The 20,397-nt window shown below is 36.6% G+C and overlaps 1 protein-coding gene across 1 annotated transcript in view; it reads left to right on the top strand.

Moving 5' to 3' along the window:
• The window catches only part of GABRA2 (gamma-aminobutyric acid (GABA) A receptor, alpha 2), a 141,218-nt gene extending 121,352 nt beyond the window's left edge, over positions 1-19,866 (top strand). Inside the window, exons 9-10 of the mRNA XM_010858861.1 lie at positions 4,475-4,677; positions 18,846-19,866. Coding sequence (XP_010857163.1) covers positions 4,475-4,677; positions 18,846-19,142 — 500 coding nt within the window. The 3' untranslated portion in view covers positions 19,143-19,866. The remainder of the gene's footprint in view (positions 1-4,474; positions 4,678-18,845) is intronic.
• The last annotated feature ends 531 nt before the right edge of the window (positions 19,867-20,397 follow it).

Here is a 20,397-nt window from a genome sequence, read left to right as displayed (position 1 = left end):
CAAGAAGCTCAACAATCCAGACAAATCACAAGAGGAAAAAATTCCCTGCAGATCAATCTCTCTTATGAATATAGATTCAAATGTCCTCAACAGGAAGCTAACAAACTGAATCCAGCCACATATAAAAAGGATTGCACACTTGTGACCAAGTGTGATTTACCTCAGGAAAGTAAGGTTGGTTAAACATACAAAAATCAATCAATGTAATAATCCCAAATAGATTTATGGAATATGGAAAAAAATACACCATCATCTCAATAGACTCTGCAAAACATAAAACATCCTTTCATGTTAAAAAAAAGTCAGTGAACTAGCCCTAGAAAAGGACCTCTTTAATCCAATAAAGAGGATATTTAGAGGTGAAAGATTAAAACTTTAGTTCTAACATCAGGAGCAAGACAAGGATGTCTGCATTCACCAATTCTATTCAACATCATACTACAGGCATTAGCCAGGGAAGTTAGGCAAGAAAAACAAATAAAAGGCATCCAATTTGGAAAGGAAGAAATAAAACTCTATATGCAATTGCATATTCTTATATATAGAAAACTTTAAATAAACCACATAAAAACTATTAGAGATAATGTTGTCAGGAAAATGTCAGGTAGATCAATACACACAAAAAAATCAGCTTTGTTTCTATATACTAGCAATGAATAATCTAAAATGGAAATAAAGGTATTTCTATTTACATAACAGCCCAAAGAAGAAAATATCTATAAATAAATTTAAGTTTAAAGGTGAAAAACTTATAAACTGAAAATTACAAAATGTTGCTGAAAGGAATTGAAGTTCGAAATACATGGAGATGACATATGTATGTCCAATTAGAATGGATAGATATGTCACATTTGGGGATTAGAAGATTTATTATAGTTAATATGGCAATATTTCCCCAAACAAGGAATTTAATGCAATATCTACCAAAACTCCAAGGACATTTTTTGAAAAAATGAGCAAACTGACCATAAAATCATAGGGAAGTATAAGGGACCCTGAATAGCTAAAATAATCTTGAAAAGGAATAAGAAATTTGGAGGACTCATGCTTTCCAATTTCAACACTTACCCTAAAGCTATGTTATGAAAACTGAATTTTGTGTAAGGACAGACATGTAGATGAATGGAATAGAATTGAAAGTCCAGTACATATATGGCTGAATCCCTTCACTGTTCACCAGAGACTACCACAACATTGTAAATGGCTATCAGTTCAGTTCAGTCACTCAGTCGTGTCCGACTCTTTTGTGACCCCATGGACTGCACCACCCCAGACTTCCCTGTCCATCATCAACTCCCAGAGCTTACTCAAACTTATGTCCATTGAGTCAGTAATGCCATCCAACTATCTCATCCTCTATTGTCCCCTTCTCCTCCCGCCTTCAATCTTTCCCAACATTAGGATCTTTCCTAATGTCAGTTCTTTGCATCAGATGGCCAAAGTATTGGAGTTTCAGCTTCAGCATCAGTCCTTCCAGTGAATATTCAGGACTGATTTCCTTTAGAATGGACTGGTAGGATATACCCCAGTATAAAATAAAAAGTTTCAAGTTTGAAAAAAAAGAAGAATTAAAAGTCCGGAAGTAAACCCATCTTTGATCAGTTGATTTCATCAACAGTGGTAAGATCATTTAATGGGGAAAGAAAAGTCTTTTCAACAAGTAGTGTTGGGACCACTGACTATCCCTATGCAGAAGAATGGATCTGGACATCTACCATATACAAAAAATCACCTCAAAAAGGACCAAAGACCTAAATATAAGATCTAACACTATAAAACTCACAAGAAAATATAGGCTTAAATCTTTATGACCTCAGATTAGGCAACAATTTCTTAGATGTAGTACACCAGTTTGTAATCCCTAAAGAGAATTTCATTGACCCACATTATCTTCAGTGCCAGGATAATATCAGTCTTTCAAAGTTTTGCTAACATTTTGCTGGTCTATAAGGTACCATTTCATGCCAGTCAGAATGGCTGCAATCCAAAAGTCTACAAGCAATAAATGCTGGAGAGGGTGTGGAGAAAAGGGAACCCTCTTACACTGTTGGTGGGAATGCAAACTAGTACAGCCACTATGGAGAACAGTGTGGAGATTCCTTAAAAAACTGGAAATAGAACTGCCTTATGACCCAGCAATCCCACTGCTGCACATACACACCAAGGAAACCAGAATTGAAAGAGACATGTGTACCCCAATGTTCATCACAGCACTGTTTATAATAGCCAGGACATGGAAGCAACCTAGATGTCCATCAGCAGATGAATGGATAAGAAAGCAGTGGTACATATACACAATGGAGTATTACTCAGCCATTAAAAAGAATACATTTGAATCAGTTCTAATGAAGTGGATGAAACTGGAGCCTATTATACAGAGTGAAGTAAGCCAGAAAGAAAAACACCAATACAGTATACTAACTCATATATATGGAATTTAGAAAGATGGTAACAATAACCCTGAATATGAGACAGCAAAAGAGACACTGATGTATAGAACAGTCTTTTGGACTCTGTGGGAGAGGGAGAGGGTGGGATGATTTGGGATAATGGCATTGAAATACGTAAAATATCATATATGGAACGAGTTACCAGTCCAGGTTTGATGCATGATACTGGATGCTCGGGACTTGTGCACTGGGATGACCCAGAGGGATGGTATGGGGAGGGAGGAGGAAGGAGGATTCAGGATGGGGAACACATGTAAAAAAAAAAAAAAAAATCTCATTATTGCTTTTTTCCCTTGACTGCTGATGAAGTTAAATTTATTTTCATGTCAGTTGCATTTATATGTGTGTGTGTGCATGGGAGGATAGGTTGTTGTTTGTATGTGTGGGTATAACTGTCTTGTATTCTACTTAATTATTGTACTGTACCAAATTCTCAAAAGCAGACACCATCTAAAATCTTTCACAGTTTGTTGCATGTTAACACAATATATTTCTTAAATGTGTTTTATAATATTGACTCAGCAGCAGGTGAGCTAAATTTATTTTTACCTAAATTTATCTTTCTACCTTTCATTCTTACTACTACCATCATATTCCCAAATTCATTCATTCATAATTAAATAGAATTATTGCTATTATGAATTGTTAACTCTATGGTGGGAAAAAATCTGTTTTATTTATCCTAAGGGAAATATAAAAGAATAAAATATAAAATATAAAAGAATTTCATTATATGAATGAACATTTCACCAACATTTTGATTCTTTTAATTTAATATATCCTCTGTGTACATAATTGGGCTTCCCAGGTGGCACTAGTGGTAAAGAACCCTCCTGTCAGTGCAGAAGACGTAAGAGACATGGGTTTGATCTCTGAGTTGGGAAGATGCCCTGGAGAAGGGCATGGCAACCCACTCCAGTATTCTTGCCTGGACAATCCCATGGACGGAGGAGCCTTGCAGGCTACAGTCCATGAGGTCACAAGGAGTCAGACACGAATGAAGAGACTTATCATGCATGCATGCATGTACATAATTAATCCTCTCTTGAATCTCTGATAAAGCAGGTAACTGTAGACATTTTGACTGATGTTGTGACTGTCTTCTGAGTTATTGCTTTCTTTTTACTTAACCATTGTGATTTCCCCGAACGACATTCTTTAAAACAACGGAGGTATAAACTACTCCTTAAAATTAGTGGTTAATATTTTATAAGGTATAGCATTTAGTTGCTTGTTTTATTTTTCTGTAGATTCTGAGAAAGAAAAGTGAAAAGTGAACTAACTCAGTTGTGTCTGACTCTTTGCGACCCCATGGACTGTAGCCTACCAGGCTCCTCCGTCCATGGGATTCTCCAGACAAGAGTACTGGAGTGGGGTGCCATTTCCTTCCCCAGGGGATCTCCCCGACTCAGGGATCAAACCCGGGTCTCCTGCATTTCAGGCAGACGCTTTAACCTCTGAGCCACCAGGGAAGCCAAAGCTTCATTATTAAAGAAATTCCATCCTCACAATACTAGCCAGTCTAGAAAATTTCATACTTAGCCTAGCTATACTTAGAATGAAGAACTTCTTAATCATAGTTCTGTTGTGATCACTAGTGTGGATGACCGGTCCATTGCTTAGAATGAGTCAAATAAATGATGAACAAATTAATGTGAAGCTTTGTGAAGGATTTTTTAAATTAATGTTGATGGGAAATGGGTCAATTTCAAGTACCTGCTTTCCTCATCAGAAATTCTACTTCAGTTTCACCAGTCTTTCTAACCTCAATGGTACTTAAGTGGAAAAGGAGATTCATACAAACAAAAATGAGAAAGCAAAGCATTTCAGAGTCATCACTTCAAAAAAGTATAATAACCATTTATGATAATTAACTTTGCAGTATTTGCTTTCAGAAGACTTTTGTTTGTTTGCTTTTCTAGTCACTAAAGGTGGCAATGAAAGTACCTTTTGGGAAAAAAAAAATATTTCCAATGCTGTCGTACTGGTATTTGTTGATGTTTTTGCTTCCTATCTTTTTGCAGGAGTAACAACTGTTCTAACAATGACAACTCTAAGCATCAGTGCTCGGAATTCTCTCCCCAAAGTGGCTTATGCAACTGCCATGGACTGGTTTATTGCTGTTTGCTATGCATTTGTGTTCTCTGCCCTAATTGAATTTGCAACTGTTAATTACTTCACCAAAAGAGGATGGGCTTGGGATGGAAAGAGTGTAGTAAATGACAAGGTAAGTGAGAACTTCCTTCTAACTGTGATTAAGTGAATCCCTCAACCCATTTAGCTTGTAACAGATACTGTTCCTCAAATTTGACATTAAGAACATTCAAACATAAAGCTTTCTTTTAAAGTATGCTCTTGCCTGAAATTCTTTAGAAGTGCTGGTATTATTACTTTGTTAAAACCACTTCCTAGCATCAGTTGAGCTCTGACAGTGTGTCAAGCACTTGCTAAGTTTTCTACATATGCTCTCTCATATAATCTTTACTACTTTATAACTAGGATCTCTTTTTAATTCTCTCTCTTTTTTTATGGGACTTCCCTGGTAGCTCAGACGGTAAAGCGTCTGCCTACAACACGGGAGACCTGAGTTTGATCCCTGGGTTGGGAAGATCCCCTGGAGAAGGAAATGGCAACCCACTCCAGTATTCATGCCTGGAAAATCCCATGGACCAAGGAGCCTGGTGGGCTACAGTCCATTGGGTCGCAAAGAGTCGGACACGACTGAGCGACTTCACTCACTCACTCACTCATTTTTTATGAAGAAGGTATAGTTTAGTGAAGTTACTTACTTGCCCAAGTTCACACAAGTTAATGTTTACTTAAACCCAGATCTGCCTGACCATTAAGTTCATGCCTTTAACCACACCACTTTCCAGTAAAAAGATTCGGAAAAGAAAAGTGGGCATTAATTTTACCAATTATAGAATCTCAGGCCCTATCAGTTGGCTGAGTTACTCCAGAGTTACTCTTCAGAGATGGGGGTATCATCTCTGTTGCTTGGATGTAAAAAAACTCACGGGATTGTAATCGCTCCCATGTTGTATTGAATAAGTAAGTAGGTAGGAATGCCTAGACATTTTCAGTTGCTCATTTATTCCACAAGAGAAAAAATATTTATCTTTAAGATTAACTTCTTTGGGAATTATTGATGCCTAGTTTTCGGTTTCAGGTACTGAAGGAAGTGTGAGTTTTGTGCAGATAAATAGCTATTTCCTTTCTCAATCTGCCTTAAGAGGAGCCTTTGTATATCTGCCTTAAGAGGAGCCTTTGTATACATCACAATGAGATATAAAGTTTCCTCAATAATAATAAAAAGTTCTACTTGGAGGGTTTCTTTTCTACAAAGTATCTACCTGAATACCCTTCCATTAAGTTTGGAACAACATACTTGCTGATTTTCCTTTTCAGTTATTTGAACATAATTTTTTTCTAATTTATATGATTATATTGACATTGATATTATAGTCTTTTCCCTTAACTTTGTAAACTGTAAAATTTTAACAAGTGCTGATTTATTTCATTTTATAAACTATATTTTGTATACTAATAGTCAGTGAGTAAATATTAAAGAAAATCTGATTAATATTCTATGCTTAACTTTTAGGTTATTTCAACATTCCCATCACATTTTACTGTTGATTTATGTTTTCATTCCCCATATAGTATACTGCTTTTTCATTGCTATCTATGCAGTTACTTCTTTTAAGTTATATAAGTTACACATGCACTTTCATACTAACATTTTTTGAAGATAAAATGCTTTGCAAATACATCACAGAAGATAAATAGTGGTTTGTGATGTAAATCTATGTAGAAATATATTGATATTTTATTTTTAATGCATTGAGGTGCCAATCAAATTGACACTGTGATTTGGCATATCAAAAAATATGCCTTCTCAACCCCTGAACTTGGAAAATACAAGTACCTATAAATGCAAAAAAAAAAAAAAAAACAGATTCCTGATAATGCATTTTAAAAGCAATAATCTGACAGAGACAAATACTAGATTTAAGTCTATCCACGTATCAGATCACATATAGTGCAGATAAATCTTGGTTGAAATCATTTATGCGCCAACCTAATTTGCAAGAGAACAATTAACAAAATTTGATATTTCAGTTCTAAGTGTTTCAAGTTCAGTGGTTAAGTTAAAGGGAACATTACATCAGGCTCCTTGCTTGTTAACCACTTTTGCATAGCTGGAGTGCCAAACGCAGTGTCAGGCAATTAGTAGGCACTGCAGAAAGTTTTGTTGAATAAAAGAATAAATTGATTTTTGCTATTAAATCTGGCAGTGTAATAGCAATGACAAGACTTCTTTGCCTGCATGGAAGATCTTTTAATACTTTACAGTGGTAAATTTATCAGGGAGTACTCATCCATTTTCATGATTCAAATACATTTTGAGAGGTTTTTTTTTTTTTTCCTATTGGAAATAACCAGGTTCTTAAAACTAAAAGGATACATAGTGGAATGCCTCAAACTAGCACATCTGCCTTAAAAAAAAAAAAATCAGTGCAATTTACTCTGTTTTAGTTTTCCTTAGATTTAATTAAGTGGAAAACAGTTATTTTCCTGAAATACAAAGTTTTTATCCATAGGCCAAAATGGGATCCTTTTAGTTGAACCAGGCTGGAGGAAGTCCTCATTTTTGGAGTTAGTAAGCATGAGTAAATGCACTTAATGATCTGTCAATCCAAAGCATATATAAAAAGTTATTTAAGGTTTGTTAACTGGCAAGTATTAATTTGTCTCATGAGGATAATCACTTGGAGATTCATATTAATATTGTATGTTTGAAAAAAGAAATATGTATTAACATACAGCTTATATGTAGATTGTGCTCTGATGATCTTTAAGGTTAGTTTTCACAAACAAATAAACTCACTTGCTTCATATTCAAGCTACATTTGAGCCCTCTGTTAGAAGACAAAGCCTATCTTGCTCTGTGATCTTGCACAAGATTGCACGCTACTTTTTGCCTCAGGTGTGAAATTAGTTAACAAAACTTTATCGATCTAAAAATTTAGTGCAGGATCAAATAATTCAACTTCACATATTTATGCCTTTTCATATGTGAAAGTATCTATTTATTCAACTTCCCAAATTCTTCTGGAACCTTCCTCAAGACTAATTCTTCTACCTTATCTCTTGATTCCTTTTCCTCTTGTTCCTTTTTCAATACTAAACCATCGATTATTATTTTCTTTTCTTACTTCTTCAAAGCCATCTTCTCTTTTTCAACTGCTTCCTGTAAGTTTCTGATGATGCCTAATATACTTAATCTACCTTAAAGGCAAAAGCAAAACTCTCTCCAGATTCTATCACCCATTCCTCCATCCTCAGATTCCCCATTCTTCTTTTTCCATTCAAGCTTTTTGAAAGCATTGCTTGTAAAGTATATGTTCTCCCTTTCAGTTTAATTTTCAGCTCACTGTAATCAGGTTATCTTTCTATTTATTGTCCTGTAGCTGAAGGATTCCAGTCTCTACATTTTCAAATCAGATAATTTTTCATTTTTCTTAAGGGATTCCCATTGAACTCATTGAATACTGTTATACTCCAAGACTCCATTTCAGGTCCAAGTCAGCAACTTTTTCTCTTCTGTCAGGCCTTTAAAACAGGGCTTAGAATATCACCTTCCTTCCTTAAATCTTGACAGCTGCCACTATTCATTCTATTCTTTGAGATTCTTTCCCTAAGTGTGGAGTATGTCCAGTCTACCTAGCATTTGCTCTTGTTTATCCCCAAAGACAGTCATTTAAATGTATTTTTTTGTTCTTGCTATTACTATGTGATTCTTGTTTTAAGGATTTTACTGAAAATATTTGTAGGAATGTTAGCCACACTATGCATTGTCTACTGTTTATTATCTCTAAATAGATAAAACCTACTCATCCTCAGCACAAATACCAGTGTGAAGTGAAGTGAAAATTGTTCAGTCGTGTCCAACTCTTTGCGGCCCCATGGACTATACTGTCCATGGAATTCTCCAGGCCAGAATACTGGAGTGGATAGCCATTCCCTTCCCTAGGGGATCTTCCCAACCCAGGGATCTAACCCGGGTCTCCTGCTTTGCAGGCAGATTCTTTACCAGCTGAGCCACAACAGAAGCTCATGAGAACTGGAATGGATAGCCTATCTCTTCTCCAGGGCATCTTCCTGACTCAGGAATCAAACTGGGGTCTCCTGCACTGCAGGCAGATTCTTTACCAACTGAGCTATCAGGGAAGCCCAGTCCTCAGGAAATTTCTGAATACTTGCTCCCCTGACCCCTGAAAAATTAGATCATTTTATAAGTATGTATAGTATCCTGCTCTTTTGCATTTCATTCTTTATTAGAGCTTACAATTGCATGCTTAAGTCTTAGCTCCTTCACTGTTCATGGTAACAATGACCACATTTATTTTAATAAATCATTTATCTTTGGCCCTTTGTACAGGGCTTACTATACATATTCGTTTTCAATAAATGTGGTGTAATTAAGTAAGCATAACCAAAGCATAACCACAGCGCACACCTTTATCTTACCTTCCACAGTTATTATACCTTTCTTTTAACTTCCAGGTTCATATATCCAGCAGGCACCCATGTTCTACATGAACATGATTTGTCAATCTTTGCATATCTCTTTTAAAAGATGAAAGAAACAGCAAGCAACCAAAAAATAAAATGTCCTAAGTGCCTATTTTTTCATATGTATCTCAGTTCATGGCAAAACCTAGTTTCACATACCAACAACTTGAAAGCATCCCTTGAGATCTAATCAGCTGTAAATGTCCATTTTCCTATGTGTATGTCCACAGGCCATGTCCTTACCACCTTTCATTATTTTCAGTCTGTTTATTCCTCATTATCTCTAATCATGTCTCCTTTTAATCCATTCTGTACAGTAGTTCCATTGGTATCTTTCTAAAACAGAAATATGATCATTTATTTTTTAGCTCTTTAATGAATTGCTGAAAGCAATTTTTCAAGCATCTCAGCTAATATGGCCCAAATATATAGCTTTCTGATACATTTGTTTACGTCATGAATGATAAGAAAGTATTTTGCTATTTATTGTGCACTTACCACTACGTGCCTGGGAATATCGCTGTGTCAAAATGAGGAATGTAAGATTCATCAAGTAAAGTTACTTGCTCAAGATCACACATCTAATAAATGGTGAATCCAGGATTGAACAGATCTGAAGTCCATGCTCATATTCTTCCTCTAGCCATTAAAAACATCCCCAACTATCCATGCCTCTTCCCATCTCCATGACATTAGATATGTTGATCCCTCTTGCTAAAATGCCCTCTCCTTTCTTTCCTAACTGATGAACTACTTATTCCCTAAGACCTATCCAATTGTACGTAATTGCCACCACCATTATGCTTTTATAGTACTTGCCACAAATTCCTTTTATGTAACCTCATTACATTATACTTTTATTATAAACAAAGCTAACAGTAAGTTATATGGTATAGAGGAGAATGGTTTTATTCTCCTCTTATTCATTATTTCTTTGCTAATACCTAACATAGTGTTTAGCATATAGCTCTTTGAATTAAATTTTAAAATATACCTTTACTCTCTTAAGACTGTGTTTTCTTCTAAATATGAGTCAGTGGTTTTACACTGGCCAAGAAAAACATATTCTTTGGAAATACACTACATATTAAATTACTGAAAACACAGACATAGCACCATAATATCCAAATTAACATGAACTGTGCCATTATTTTGGGATTCACTCCATGGTAATCACATTGCATCACATTTTAAGTGTTTTTATTCATCTATTTGTATTTTTTAAGATCCTTCTTTGTTCCAAAAGCATTTCAGACAGTCTATCAAAAGAATGTATGTACTTAAATTATTATAATATTATATAAATAGAAGTAGAAAATCAGGATGAAGGAAAATAGACTGCAAATATGTCCACCATTTGGGCCAGAATATTAACTGTAGTCCATATCTGTGCTGTGTGCTGTGCTTAGTCACTCAGTTGTGTCCCACTCTTTGCAACCCCATGGACTGTAGCCTGCCAGGCTCCTCTGTCCATGGGGATTCTCCAGGCCAGAATACAGGAGTGGGTAAGCCTATCCCTTCTTCACGGGAACTTCTTGACCCAGGAATTGAATCAGGGTCTCCTGCATTGCAGGCAGGTTCTTTACCAGCTGAGCTACCCAGTAAGCCCAGTCCATAGCTAGAATAGCTAAGATTCAAATTCTAAGCTTCTTGGCTGTGAGAATGAACCGTAGGGGGAAGCTTATTTCCCTTCAACCAAAAAATGGAAGTATAAATTTCCTCAGGAAAAAAAAATCCTATACTGAATTCTCTTTTTTAAACAATATAATATGGGTTTTATATTAGAAAAGGGCTTCCATTATAGCTCAGTTGTAAATAATCTGCCTGCAATGCAGGAGACCAGGGTTCAATCCTTGGTCAGGAAGATCCCCTGGAGAAGGAAATGGCAACCCACTCCAGTATTCTTGCCTGGAGAATCCCATGGACTGAGGAGCCTGGCAGACTACAGTCCATGGGGTTGCAAGAGTCGGACATGACTTAGCAAATAATCCAACACTATATAGAAAAAGTTGGGTGCTATTGCAATAATGTCAGCATTTTCCCAATAAATGCAGTAATTAATTTCATATTGATGTTTCTTGTAGTCCCCTTCAATAAAAGCTGAAGGCATTACATTAACTTACAACTCAGTGAAGGCAATTCTTCAAGGAGCTAAGCTAATATGGTCCAAGTATATAGCTTTCTTATGGCACCATTTTATCCAAGGAAAAACTTTAGAGTACTTAGAGAAGTGGATGGACTGTATAACCTTCAAACAATCTTCTGTAAGTATCACTTTTCTTAGGATGGTTAGCAGACAATTAACAATACCATTATCTAATTAGGGAGCATGTTGTTTTTTTTACAAATAATGGGCTTTCTAGTAGCCGCAATGACTGTAAAAAAGCAACATTGTATATAGGAAGAGCATAGAGTTGCCACTTTGGAAACAGGGGGTTTTCTCCAAAGACTATTGTATTTAGTGTTATATTTATGAGAGCTCTATTTCCTTATGCTAAGGGACACTCCCTGAGATTCTTTCCAACTCTGAAATGGTGATTGCTATTTTCATTTATATGTAGGTCATTTCAGTACTAAGTGTCTACATTTTAGCTAAAGTGTTTACTCAATTTACTAATGCATCATTTTATCTAATACTCTAAGAAAACCCAGATTGATTTGCCACAATGGTGTAAGACAGTTTTATTTTTATCATTGGGAGTTTCCCAGACTGAACTTAACCTCGGGATATTCTGATTCTTATAAAACATCCTTTAAAAAATAGAAAGTTTAATAGTATGTATTATAATTCCTTCTCATTCCACTTAAGTAACAGCATCAACAGATCTATAGCAGCATAATTTTCTTTTTTCCGTGGATAATGTATAAAAATGTCATTTACTGCTTTAGTGTATAACCATATTTTCCTGCTTCTCTTTTATATGTCTCAACCGCAAGTAAAACAATTTCCACACATATGTGGAAATTCCAGAGTGTTATTTTTCAATTGAGCTTATTTTATTATTTCCTACTCTTCTACATCTATAGATGGTGCAGTTGAGGACTTTAGGGATAATTAGATAATATAATTGTAGAGCACACTATTAGAATCCATTTCTGTCAACTTAATAAATACTTATAGTACTCTACAAAATATATGGTTATATGCATTATATATACTTATATATATCATTCCAGTAGATGTCATTCATTTATCATGAAGCAAACATTTTTTTAAGCTTGATCTGTGCTAGGAACTTGCTAGAAGCTCTGCATTGCCCAATCTCTGCCTTCAAGGAGCTTATAATCAAGTAAAAGAGGAAAAAAAGTGAAAAAGTTTTGTGTGCCACTACAGAGACAAGCACTGAGGTGTGTGGAAGCACATGCAAGGGGCGCTTGTTCAGTAGGTTATTATGTCCCAATAGACGTGATTCTGAGCTGAGTCAGTATAAAACAGATCCTACTAGGGGACTGGTGTGGCTTGATTAGCAGCTGCTAGCTCAACTGTGGTATCATTCACCGGTTAGGAAATACAGTTCAGGGTATCATTCACAGATAGGAGGATGTACAGGATTAGGTTGGGAGTGAAAGTAACCTGATTTCATTTCTGGATATTTTATGTCTTAAGTAAAGTGGCATATATAGGTGGAGAAGTCTAGTGAAATATAATGGGTAAGAATTCTGGTGAGATAATTCAATCATCCCTGTATTGGTGGCAAAATGAATTAAGTCACTTAAAATTAACAGAAATGAGCAGTACCAAATTGCCTTCATTTCCCTCATCCTGCTTCCATTTGGTTTTATTCTTCAGACTTAACTTTATTTTCTTTACTTATATTTTCAGCCATACCTTGCCTTATTCATCAAAATGTATAGGTGACTTACCTAAGAACCTTAGAGTAGACATATGGAATTAGTAAAATTAGTCTGTAAGCAATTAGATAGTATGAGCTATCAGGGCTCACCTAGCTCTCAAAAGAAACAAAACTTTTTAATCTAGGGACACAAGCTTTAAAAATATATCTCATGGCAGTGAGTATTTTCATATAACAGTAGAATTCATTGCCCTATTTCTTTTCAAGGGTCTCAGGCTTTTAGCATAAGTCAAGGGTTGAAATAAATAAAGTAAAATTGGTGTGTGGGGTCAAAATGACGTGGCCCAAGTAGTTAGCATGCTGATCATCTGGCTTGATCAGAGGTTTGCCTGATATTCAAAGAAGACTTCATAGCATGATGTCTATAAACTTGATTCTTTTAAATAGAAGTTAGAAAATCCCATGGACAGAGAAGCCTGGTGCAGGCTACCATCCACGGGGTCGCAAAGAGTCGGACACGACTGAAGGATTTCACTTTCACTTAGTAATGAAAAGGACAAAGTAATATCTGCTAGTAATGGCCTAGAGTATGGATATTCTTTGATACTACTACTGGCAGATCTGTGTCTTACAAATAACAGTAATAGAACATATTATGTGGACTTAATCTATGTACTCTGCTTTAGAAGATCTTAGAATTAAGTTGGGCTTCAGATGGTGCTACTGGTAAAGAACACACCTGCCAATGTAGGGGACATAGAGGCATGGATTTGATCCCTGGGTCAGGAAATTCCCTGAAGGGCATGGCAACCCACTCCAGTATTCTTGCCTGGAGAATCCCTGTGGACAGAGGAGCTGGGGGCTACAGTCCATAGTGTTGCAAAGAATTGGATGTGACTGAAGCAACTTATCTTGCATGGAGAATTAAGTTACGAATTAGTAGAAGTCAGCTATGATTTTAACAGTTTTTTTTTTTTTTTTTCTATACCCATGTTTTAAAATTTAAATCTGTAGGAACAATCTGCTTTAAGACAGATTTGTGGTAATCATTTTCAAATGTAGTCAAGGGAAGTTATTATATCCTTGAAAACAAGATCTTGTAAGAGTCTGATTTAGAAAGGCTTTACAGAGCTGTGGCTAGGAATAGATGTTTAGCCCTGTGAGGTGCCCTGACCTTCATTCAGTAAATTGGTATGAAATTATAGGTGCCAGCTACTGAGTTTCAACTAGAAATAGTACTCATGGCTGTTGTACTTTCCTTGCTACTGGGTTTGAAAACACTCAAGTTTCCAAGTTCCAAGGGAACATTTTGAAGCCAAAACCCATCATCTTTTTGAGCTCTTGAGTCTACCTCTGAAGTTTATACTGATATTCAGAAATTGGAGCTATACTTTGAACAGTGAAGAGAAAGTATGATGAAATTCTGTCCTTTGGAATGATAAGAAAAGTTTTGAACATATGTTAGAATGATTTTTAACACTGCTTATTTTAATGTCCAGTACTGGTTGGGATGAAATAAAGAACATCAACATACAGATATAAAAAACTGATACTAGGCTGATATAGACTAGGACAGCCCGTATGGGTTTTTATAGCTGATGTCCATTCAGACTGGTCAGAGTATCTGTTTTGATTTGTTGATGCTTCTGCTCTAGAGTTTCTTAAATATTTTTAGTGTCTCCTGTGTATTTATGTACAATTGAAGGGAATTCAAGTGGGAGGCAGGAATGGTATTGGTAAGAGTTAGTACAGTTTCTGACATGACTGAGCGACTTCACTTTCACATTTCACTTTCATGCATTGGAGAAGGAAATGGTAACCCACTCCAATATTCTTGCCTGGAATCCCAGGGACGGGGGAGCCTGGTGAGCTGCCATCTAGGGGTCACACAGAGTCGGACACAACTAAAGCGATTTAGCAGCAACAGCAGTACAGTTTCTATCTATAGATTCCTCTTGCTGCTGCTGCTGTTGCTGCTAAGTCGCTTCAGTTGTGTCTGACTCTGTGTGACCCCATAGACAGCAGCCCACCAGGCTCTGCCATCCCTGGGATTCTCCAGGCAAGAACACTGGAGTGGCTTGCCATTTCCTTCTCCATTGCGTTAAAGTGAAAAGTGAAGTCGCTCAGTCGCAACCGACTCGTGGCGACCCCGTGGACTGTAGCCCACCAGGCTCCTCCATCCATGGGATTTTCTAGGCAAGAGTACTGGAGTGGCTTGCCATTGCCTTCTCCAATAGATTCCTCTTACAACAAAGGATATTTTACATTTTATGTTTTTGTTGTATAAATGACTAACCCTATACCATAACTCCTGACCCAACTTGAACATCTCTCTTCCACAAAATCATCTTTGTTGTTGTTGAGTTGCTAAGTCATGTCATGTTGCTGTCTCATGGACTGTAGCTCACCAGGCTCCACTGGGATTTCCTAGGCAAAAATAGTGGAATGGGTTGCCATTTTCCTCTCCAGAGGATATTCCCAACCCAGGGATCAAACTCAAGACTCCTGCATTGCAGGCAGATTTTTACCACTGAGCCACCTGGAAAGCCCATAACCAGCACTCCACTCCACTAAATGGTTATGGTTTTCAATGTAATTCAAATGCACATTAGTGAATTTGATCCTCACAACAGTTCAGTATGGCTTTGGTATAATTATCTCTCTTTTAAAACTAGAAGCTGAAGCAAGGAGAGTTTAAAAAACATTCCCAAGGTCCAAATTCTCTATAACTGCAATTAGATGTCATTTTAAGTGATACCGAGGTATAATTGCAATAATATAAACACTATATGTTAGAACTTTATGGGTTAGAGACATATGGGTTAAAGTCTTTTAGAATACTGACCTAGTCATATAAACTCCAGTTGAAATATTTTGAGAAGAAGCACTGCCAGGGCTCACACAGCTTCCCCAAAGATAAAGTCACATATCAGACTGTTGAAAGCAGAGGCTTGGAAGCCACACACATTTAAGTTTGTGTACTTTTTCAGTCACTTGTTAGACAAGAGACCTGGTCCTGTCATAAAGCCTCTTTAGCTTCCATTTCTGATTGTGTAACTTGGAGTTACAATATAGAACTTGTTTCTTAGCCAGTAGTGAATTTTGTCACCAATGACATGTTAGGCTTAACGCTCAACCTGACATATCCTAGTGCTCATAAGCTGTTAGTTATCTTTACTGCAGGTATATGCTTTCCCATATGCAACATGGGAAAAGCTGTTTTATAACTTTCATAAAACTACAAATGATAATCTCTCAGCCTTTTTCTTTTATGCAACTAGCAAGTCTAGGAGAATGCCTTATCAGCAAGGGAAAGAGGTGAGGGAGAAACCAGATGACAGTGAAGAACAGGAAATGCAGGCCTGTTTACAGATCCTCCTGAAATTTCAGGGGCCTTTTTTAATTTCACTTGAACATTTTGAGAATTCTTATTCAAAATATTGATACTCGAAATTCTGTTGTAGGTCAGTTGGTCCTCTAAATCTGTTAATTTACACTATGTGGGGCTTCCCTGATATCTCAGTTGGTAAAGAATCCTCCTGCAATGCAGGAGACCCCAGTTCAATTCTTGGGTCAGGAAGATCCCTTGGAGAAGGGATAGGCTACTCACTCCAGTATTCTTGGGCTTCCCTTTGGTTCAGCTGGTAAAGAATCTGCCTGCAATGCAAGAGACCTGGGTTCCATCCCTGGGTTGGGAAGATTCCCTGGAGATGGGAAAGGCTAACCACTCCAGTATTCTGGCCTAGAGAATTCCATGGACTGTATTGTCATGGAGTCAGACACGACTGAGTGACTTTCACTTTCTTATTCAAAATATTGATACTCTAAATTCTGTTCTAGTTCAATTGTTCTAGGTCAACTATGTACTATTTTGCTTAATTCATTGCTACCTCAAATTTGTTTGCATTCAGGTAACTAATAGTGTGTTTATATTAGTACAGAACTACAGTTACATAGTTTTTCAGGTTTTATTAAATAGTGTTATGTAATATTGAGTAAATATTTTCAGGTTTCATTAATTTGGCTATATGTTATGTGCCTACCTCATAGAAGGAATCAGGCTAAGGTTATGATGGTGAAAAAGACAGATACAGCACCAACTTTCATTGACCTTAGATTCTAATAAGAAGAGTGTCAATCAGATAATCACACAATTAAAGAAAGAATTTACTCATTTTGAAAAAATGCCATGATGGAAATAAACTGGGTGCTCTGAGAGAGTATCGATGGGGAGCAAGGATGGCCTTAGATAGAGTGGTTAGGGATCCTTTTGGAGGAAATAACATTTAAACCAAGACCATAATATGAGAGGAGACGGATCATAGGGAAAAATGGGATGGAGAGAAGCCATTCCAGGATGAGAAAGTAAAACCACTAGGTGGCGCTTCAGATGTTCTGGGGAGCTCCAGTTCTTTACGTACAGAAAGAATCCAGTGAGAGGCAGGGTGATAGATAAGAAGCGATTCATTAGAATAAGATGTTCATGAGACTTAAAAGTGGGCAGGTGAGAGGGTGCCATACCCCAGGGACTCAGTGGGCTACAGTTTTATAATCAAAGGAAGAGAGGGGAGGGGGTGAAGATCACCTTATTCTTCATTTTTTGAATAAACATGATATTTCCATCATTAGTTCCTCCTCCATGTCGGGAAGGGGAGTTTTCTTGTCCCTACATGGTCAAGCCCGGATTGTCATGGCACAATGGAAATGAGTAAAAAGGTGGCAATACATGCTAAAAATGGTAAATCATCTCAGGTTTTAGTATAATGTTACCCTTTCCTTATATTTTTGTTTTTAGTGTATGGAGAAGTGTGTGTCCCAGGAATCATTAATTTATTAAGCTCACTGGGCAGGATGTGGGTCTCATGCCAAAATTGTTTAATTGTTTGGGGGCATGTCTCATGCTTCTGTTGCTTGGTTTTATTGCTAAGCAAGCCTAGTTGGTTTTGTGGTTAAGCCAACCTGCTTTCTAGAAAGATCCTTAATTTGCAGGGGTCTCATACTTTTTTCTTTACTTACAATTCCTTTAGTGGGATTAACTATTTAATTACTTACTTTATCCCTGTCTTACTAGTAAATAGTAAATCCCTATTACTTACTTTATACTCACTATCAGAGGTAGCATAGCCAAAGGCACCAAGCAAAACGGTCCTCTGAATACAAGTGATTTCTATGAGACTGATGTATAATGAATTAAAAAAAGACACCATGGTAAGAAGTGTTGATTTCATTCTAAGTTCCATGAGATGGTCTCTTAAATGAGACTTAAGCTCAGAAATGACACCATCCATTTTAAGTCTTAAAAAATCCCCATGGGGGCTGTAATTTGACTAATTATCTCCCAACTGGGAAAGCACAAAGGAATGCTGTTTGGTCCTAGCAGGAGAAAACTGTGGCCCAGACCAGAGTGGGTGAGAATTGGACAGGGAAATTTAAGGAGAAACAGGATGTAGATGAGCTAGGCAGAAATCCAAATGTTTGTGTTTCATCTTCCTTTAATGTCTTTAGTATTTATTACACTACCATCTGTATATGGATACAATTTTCTACCATTGAGTAAAAGCATTCCTATATGATTTTGATATGAAGGGAAGATATCCTATTATGAAATTAAAGAAATTAAATTTTCAATGCAAAATTTGAGAGCATTCGCTGCAGATGATCATTCCTCTTGTTAAATTATTTCTATATTTCATTTATTCACTCACTCATTCATTCAATGAATATTTCAGTAAATATAAGAGTCAAAAATGTTGTATCATTTTGTTAAAGTTGTATTTTAAGTGTTCTATGTAAACAACAAGAAATGGTTCTCCAGGAAAATGGTACCGTTGATTTACTCTGGGGATTTCCTCACCCTTGTGGTTTTAGGACTTAATTAACTCCATTTATTTCCCTAAATTCCTTCCTTCTAATGTATGATGATGCTTATCAAAATACTTTTCTTCAGGATTTGAAACTGGAGTTTGGAAAATATTAAGAAGTCTTAATCCACATTCTGTTAATTCTTGTGTTTTTTCAATAGAAAAAAGAAAAAGCCTCTGTGATGATACAGAACAACGCTTATGCAGTGGCTGTTGCCAATTATGCCCCGAATCTTTCAAAAGACCCAGTTCTCTCCACCATCTCCAAGAGCGCAACCACTCCAGAACCCAACAAGAAACCGGAAAACAAGCCAGCCGAAGCCAAGAAGACCTTCAATAGCGTTAGCAAAATTGACAGAATGTCTAGAATAGTTTTCCCAGTTTTGTTTGGTACATTTAATTTAGTTTACTGGGCCACATATTTAAACAGAGAACCTGTATTAGGGGTCAGTCCTTGATTCTAGGCACAGGTTGTCTTTGGGATGTATAGCAACATTAAACTTGGTTTGTTTTGCCATGTACAGTCTGACTAATAACTGCTAATTTGTGAACCAACATGTACAGTATGTATATAGCATTATAGCTTATAGACCTCTAATGGAGACACGCATTTGCTAACTCATGGCAGAAGGCACCCCATGCCCAATGAGCCATTGCCTTTTTAAAAGATTTACCCTCGGAATTGGTCTAAAGTAGATTTCAGGTGATCTGACTTACTTTCTCTTATTCTAACAGCAATGAAAATGGAGATCCTATAGCACCCTTTATGTATCCTTTTGATTTAGGTCTTACATAGGAGTATTTTCTACTGTTACCTGTAGAGTAAAATAACATTGTCTTTCCAAGATGAATTCCTCTAAATAACAGAACCTCCTATCTGCAACATCAGTTCCCTTCTCGAGTGCTCAGAATCCCTGCTAATATAATTGGAAACTTAGCACACATCTGAAGAAAAACTAGAGATTTGAAATCAGCTTTTAATTACTTTGTTTAGTATCTATTGCCATGTACATACTATGGCATGACAAGTTCAAATAATTATGAATCACCCTGACAAGATGTTCAGTATGCCTAGGATCTAATAACTAGTGGAATGCCATGGTCATCACATGTTTCACATCAGAGTTTATTTGAAAGTAATAATTGAAATCCTCCAGATTATTTTAATCATTGGAAACTACCTTAAATTTAAAAAAAAAGATGATAAATAGGTCTTAGTATTTGCAGGAATGTGTTGCATTGAAATTGATCAGCTAAATTTTCTTGGTGCTGGAAGCTGGAAAAGACATCCAGTTTGGCTGCTGTGGAGCGACATTCATACTGGATTAGAAAATTGTGCCAAAAACTCCCACCAATGAGAATTCATAGGTGTCACAGAGTATATATGAGCACTTATACGATTCTCTCCTTTCCTGTTTACTGCAAATTCTGCCTTAAGGCTTCTTCTCACCAGGACTCAGAAGCCAACTAATTACAAAGAACAGGGCAGTTAATTGGCACATTTTTTGTCTTGAAAGCAGCTCTTTCAGATAAGAATTAATGTAAATTCTGCTTTTGTAAATTGCAACTTTAAATTTCTCTGACTCAAATTTGCAGCTTTGTATACGAGAAGAGGTTTTGGTAAGAGTTGAACATTTTTAAACTGAAACTTTAAAGCATCACCAACAGATTGTGGATTAGTTCACATGCACAAACAAAACACACACACCCACC

This window comes from Bison bison, unplaced genomic scaffold (genome assembly GCF_000754665.1).
Source record: "Bison bison bison isolate TAMUID 2011002044 unplaced genomic scaffold, Bison_UMD1.0 scf7180017864451, whole genome shotgun sequence".
Taxonomy (NCBI): domain Eukaryota; kingdom Metazoa; phylum Chordata; class Mammalia; order Artiodactyla; family Bovidae; genus Bison; species Bison bison.
Note: the sequence above shows the minus strand (reverse complement) of the source record. Positions and strands in the feature narration are given on the sequence as shown.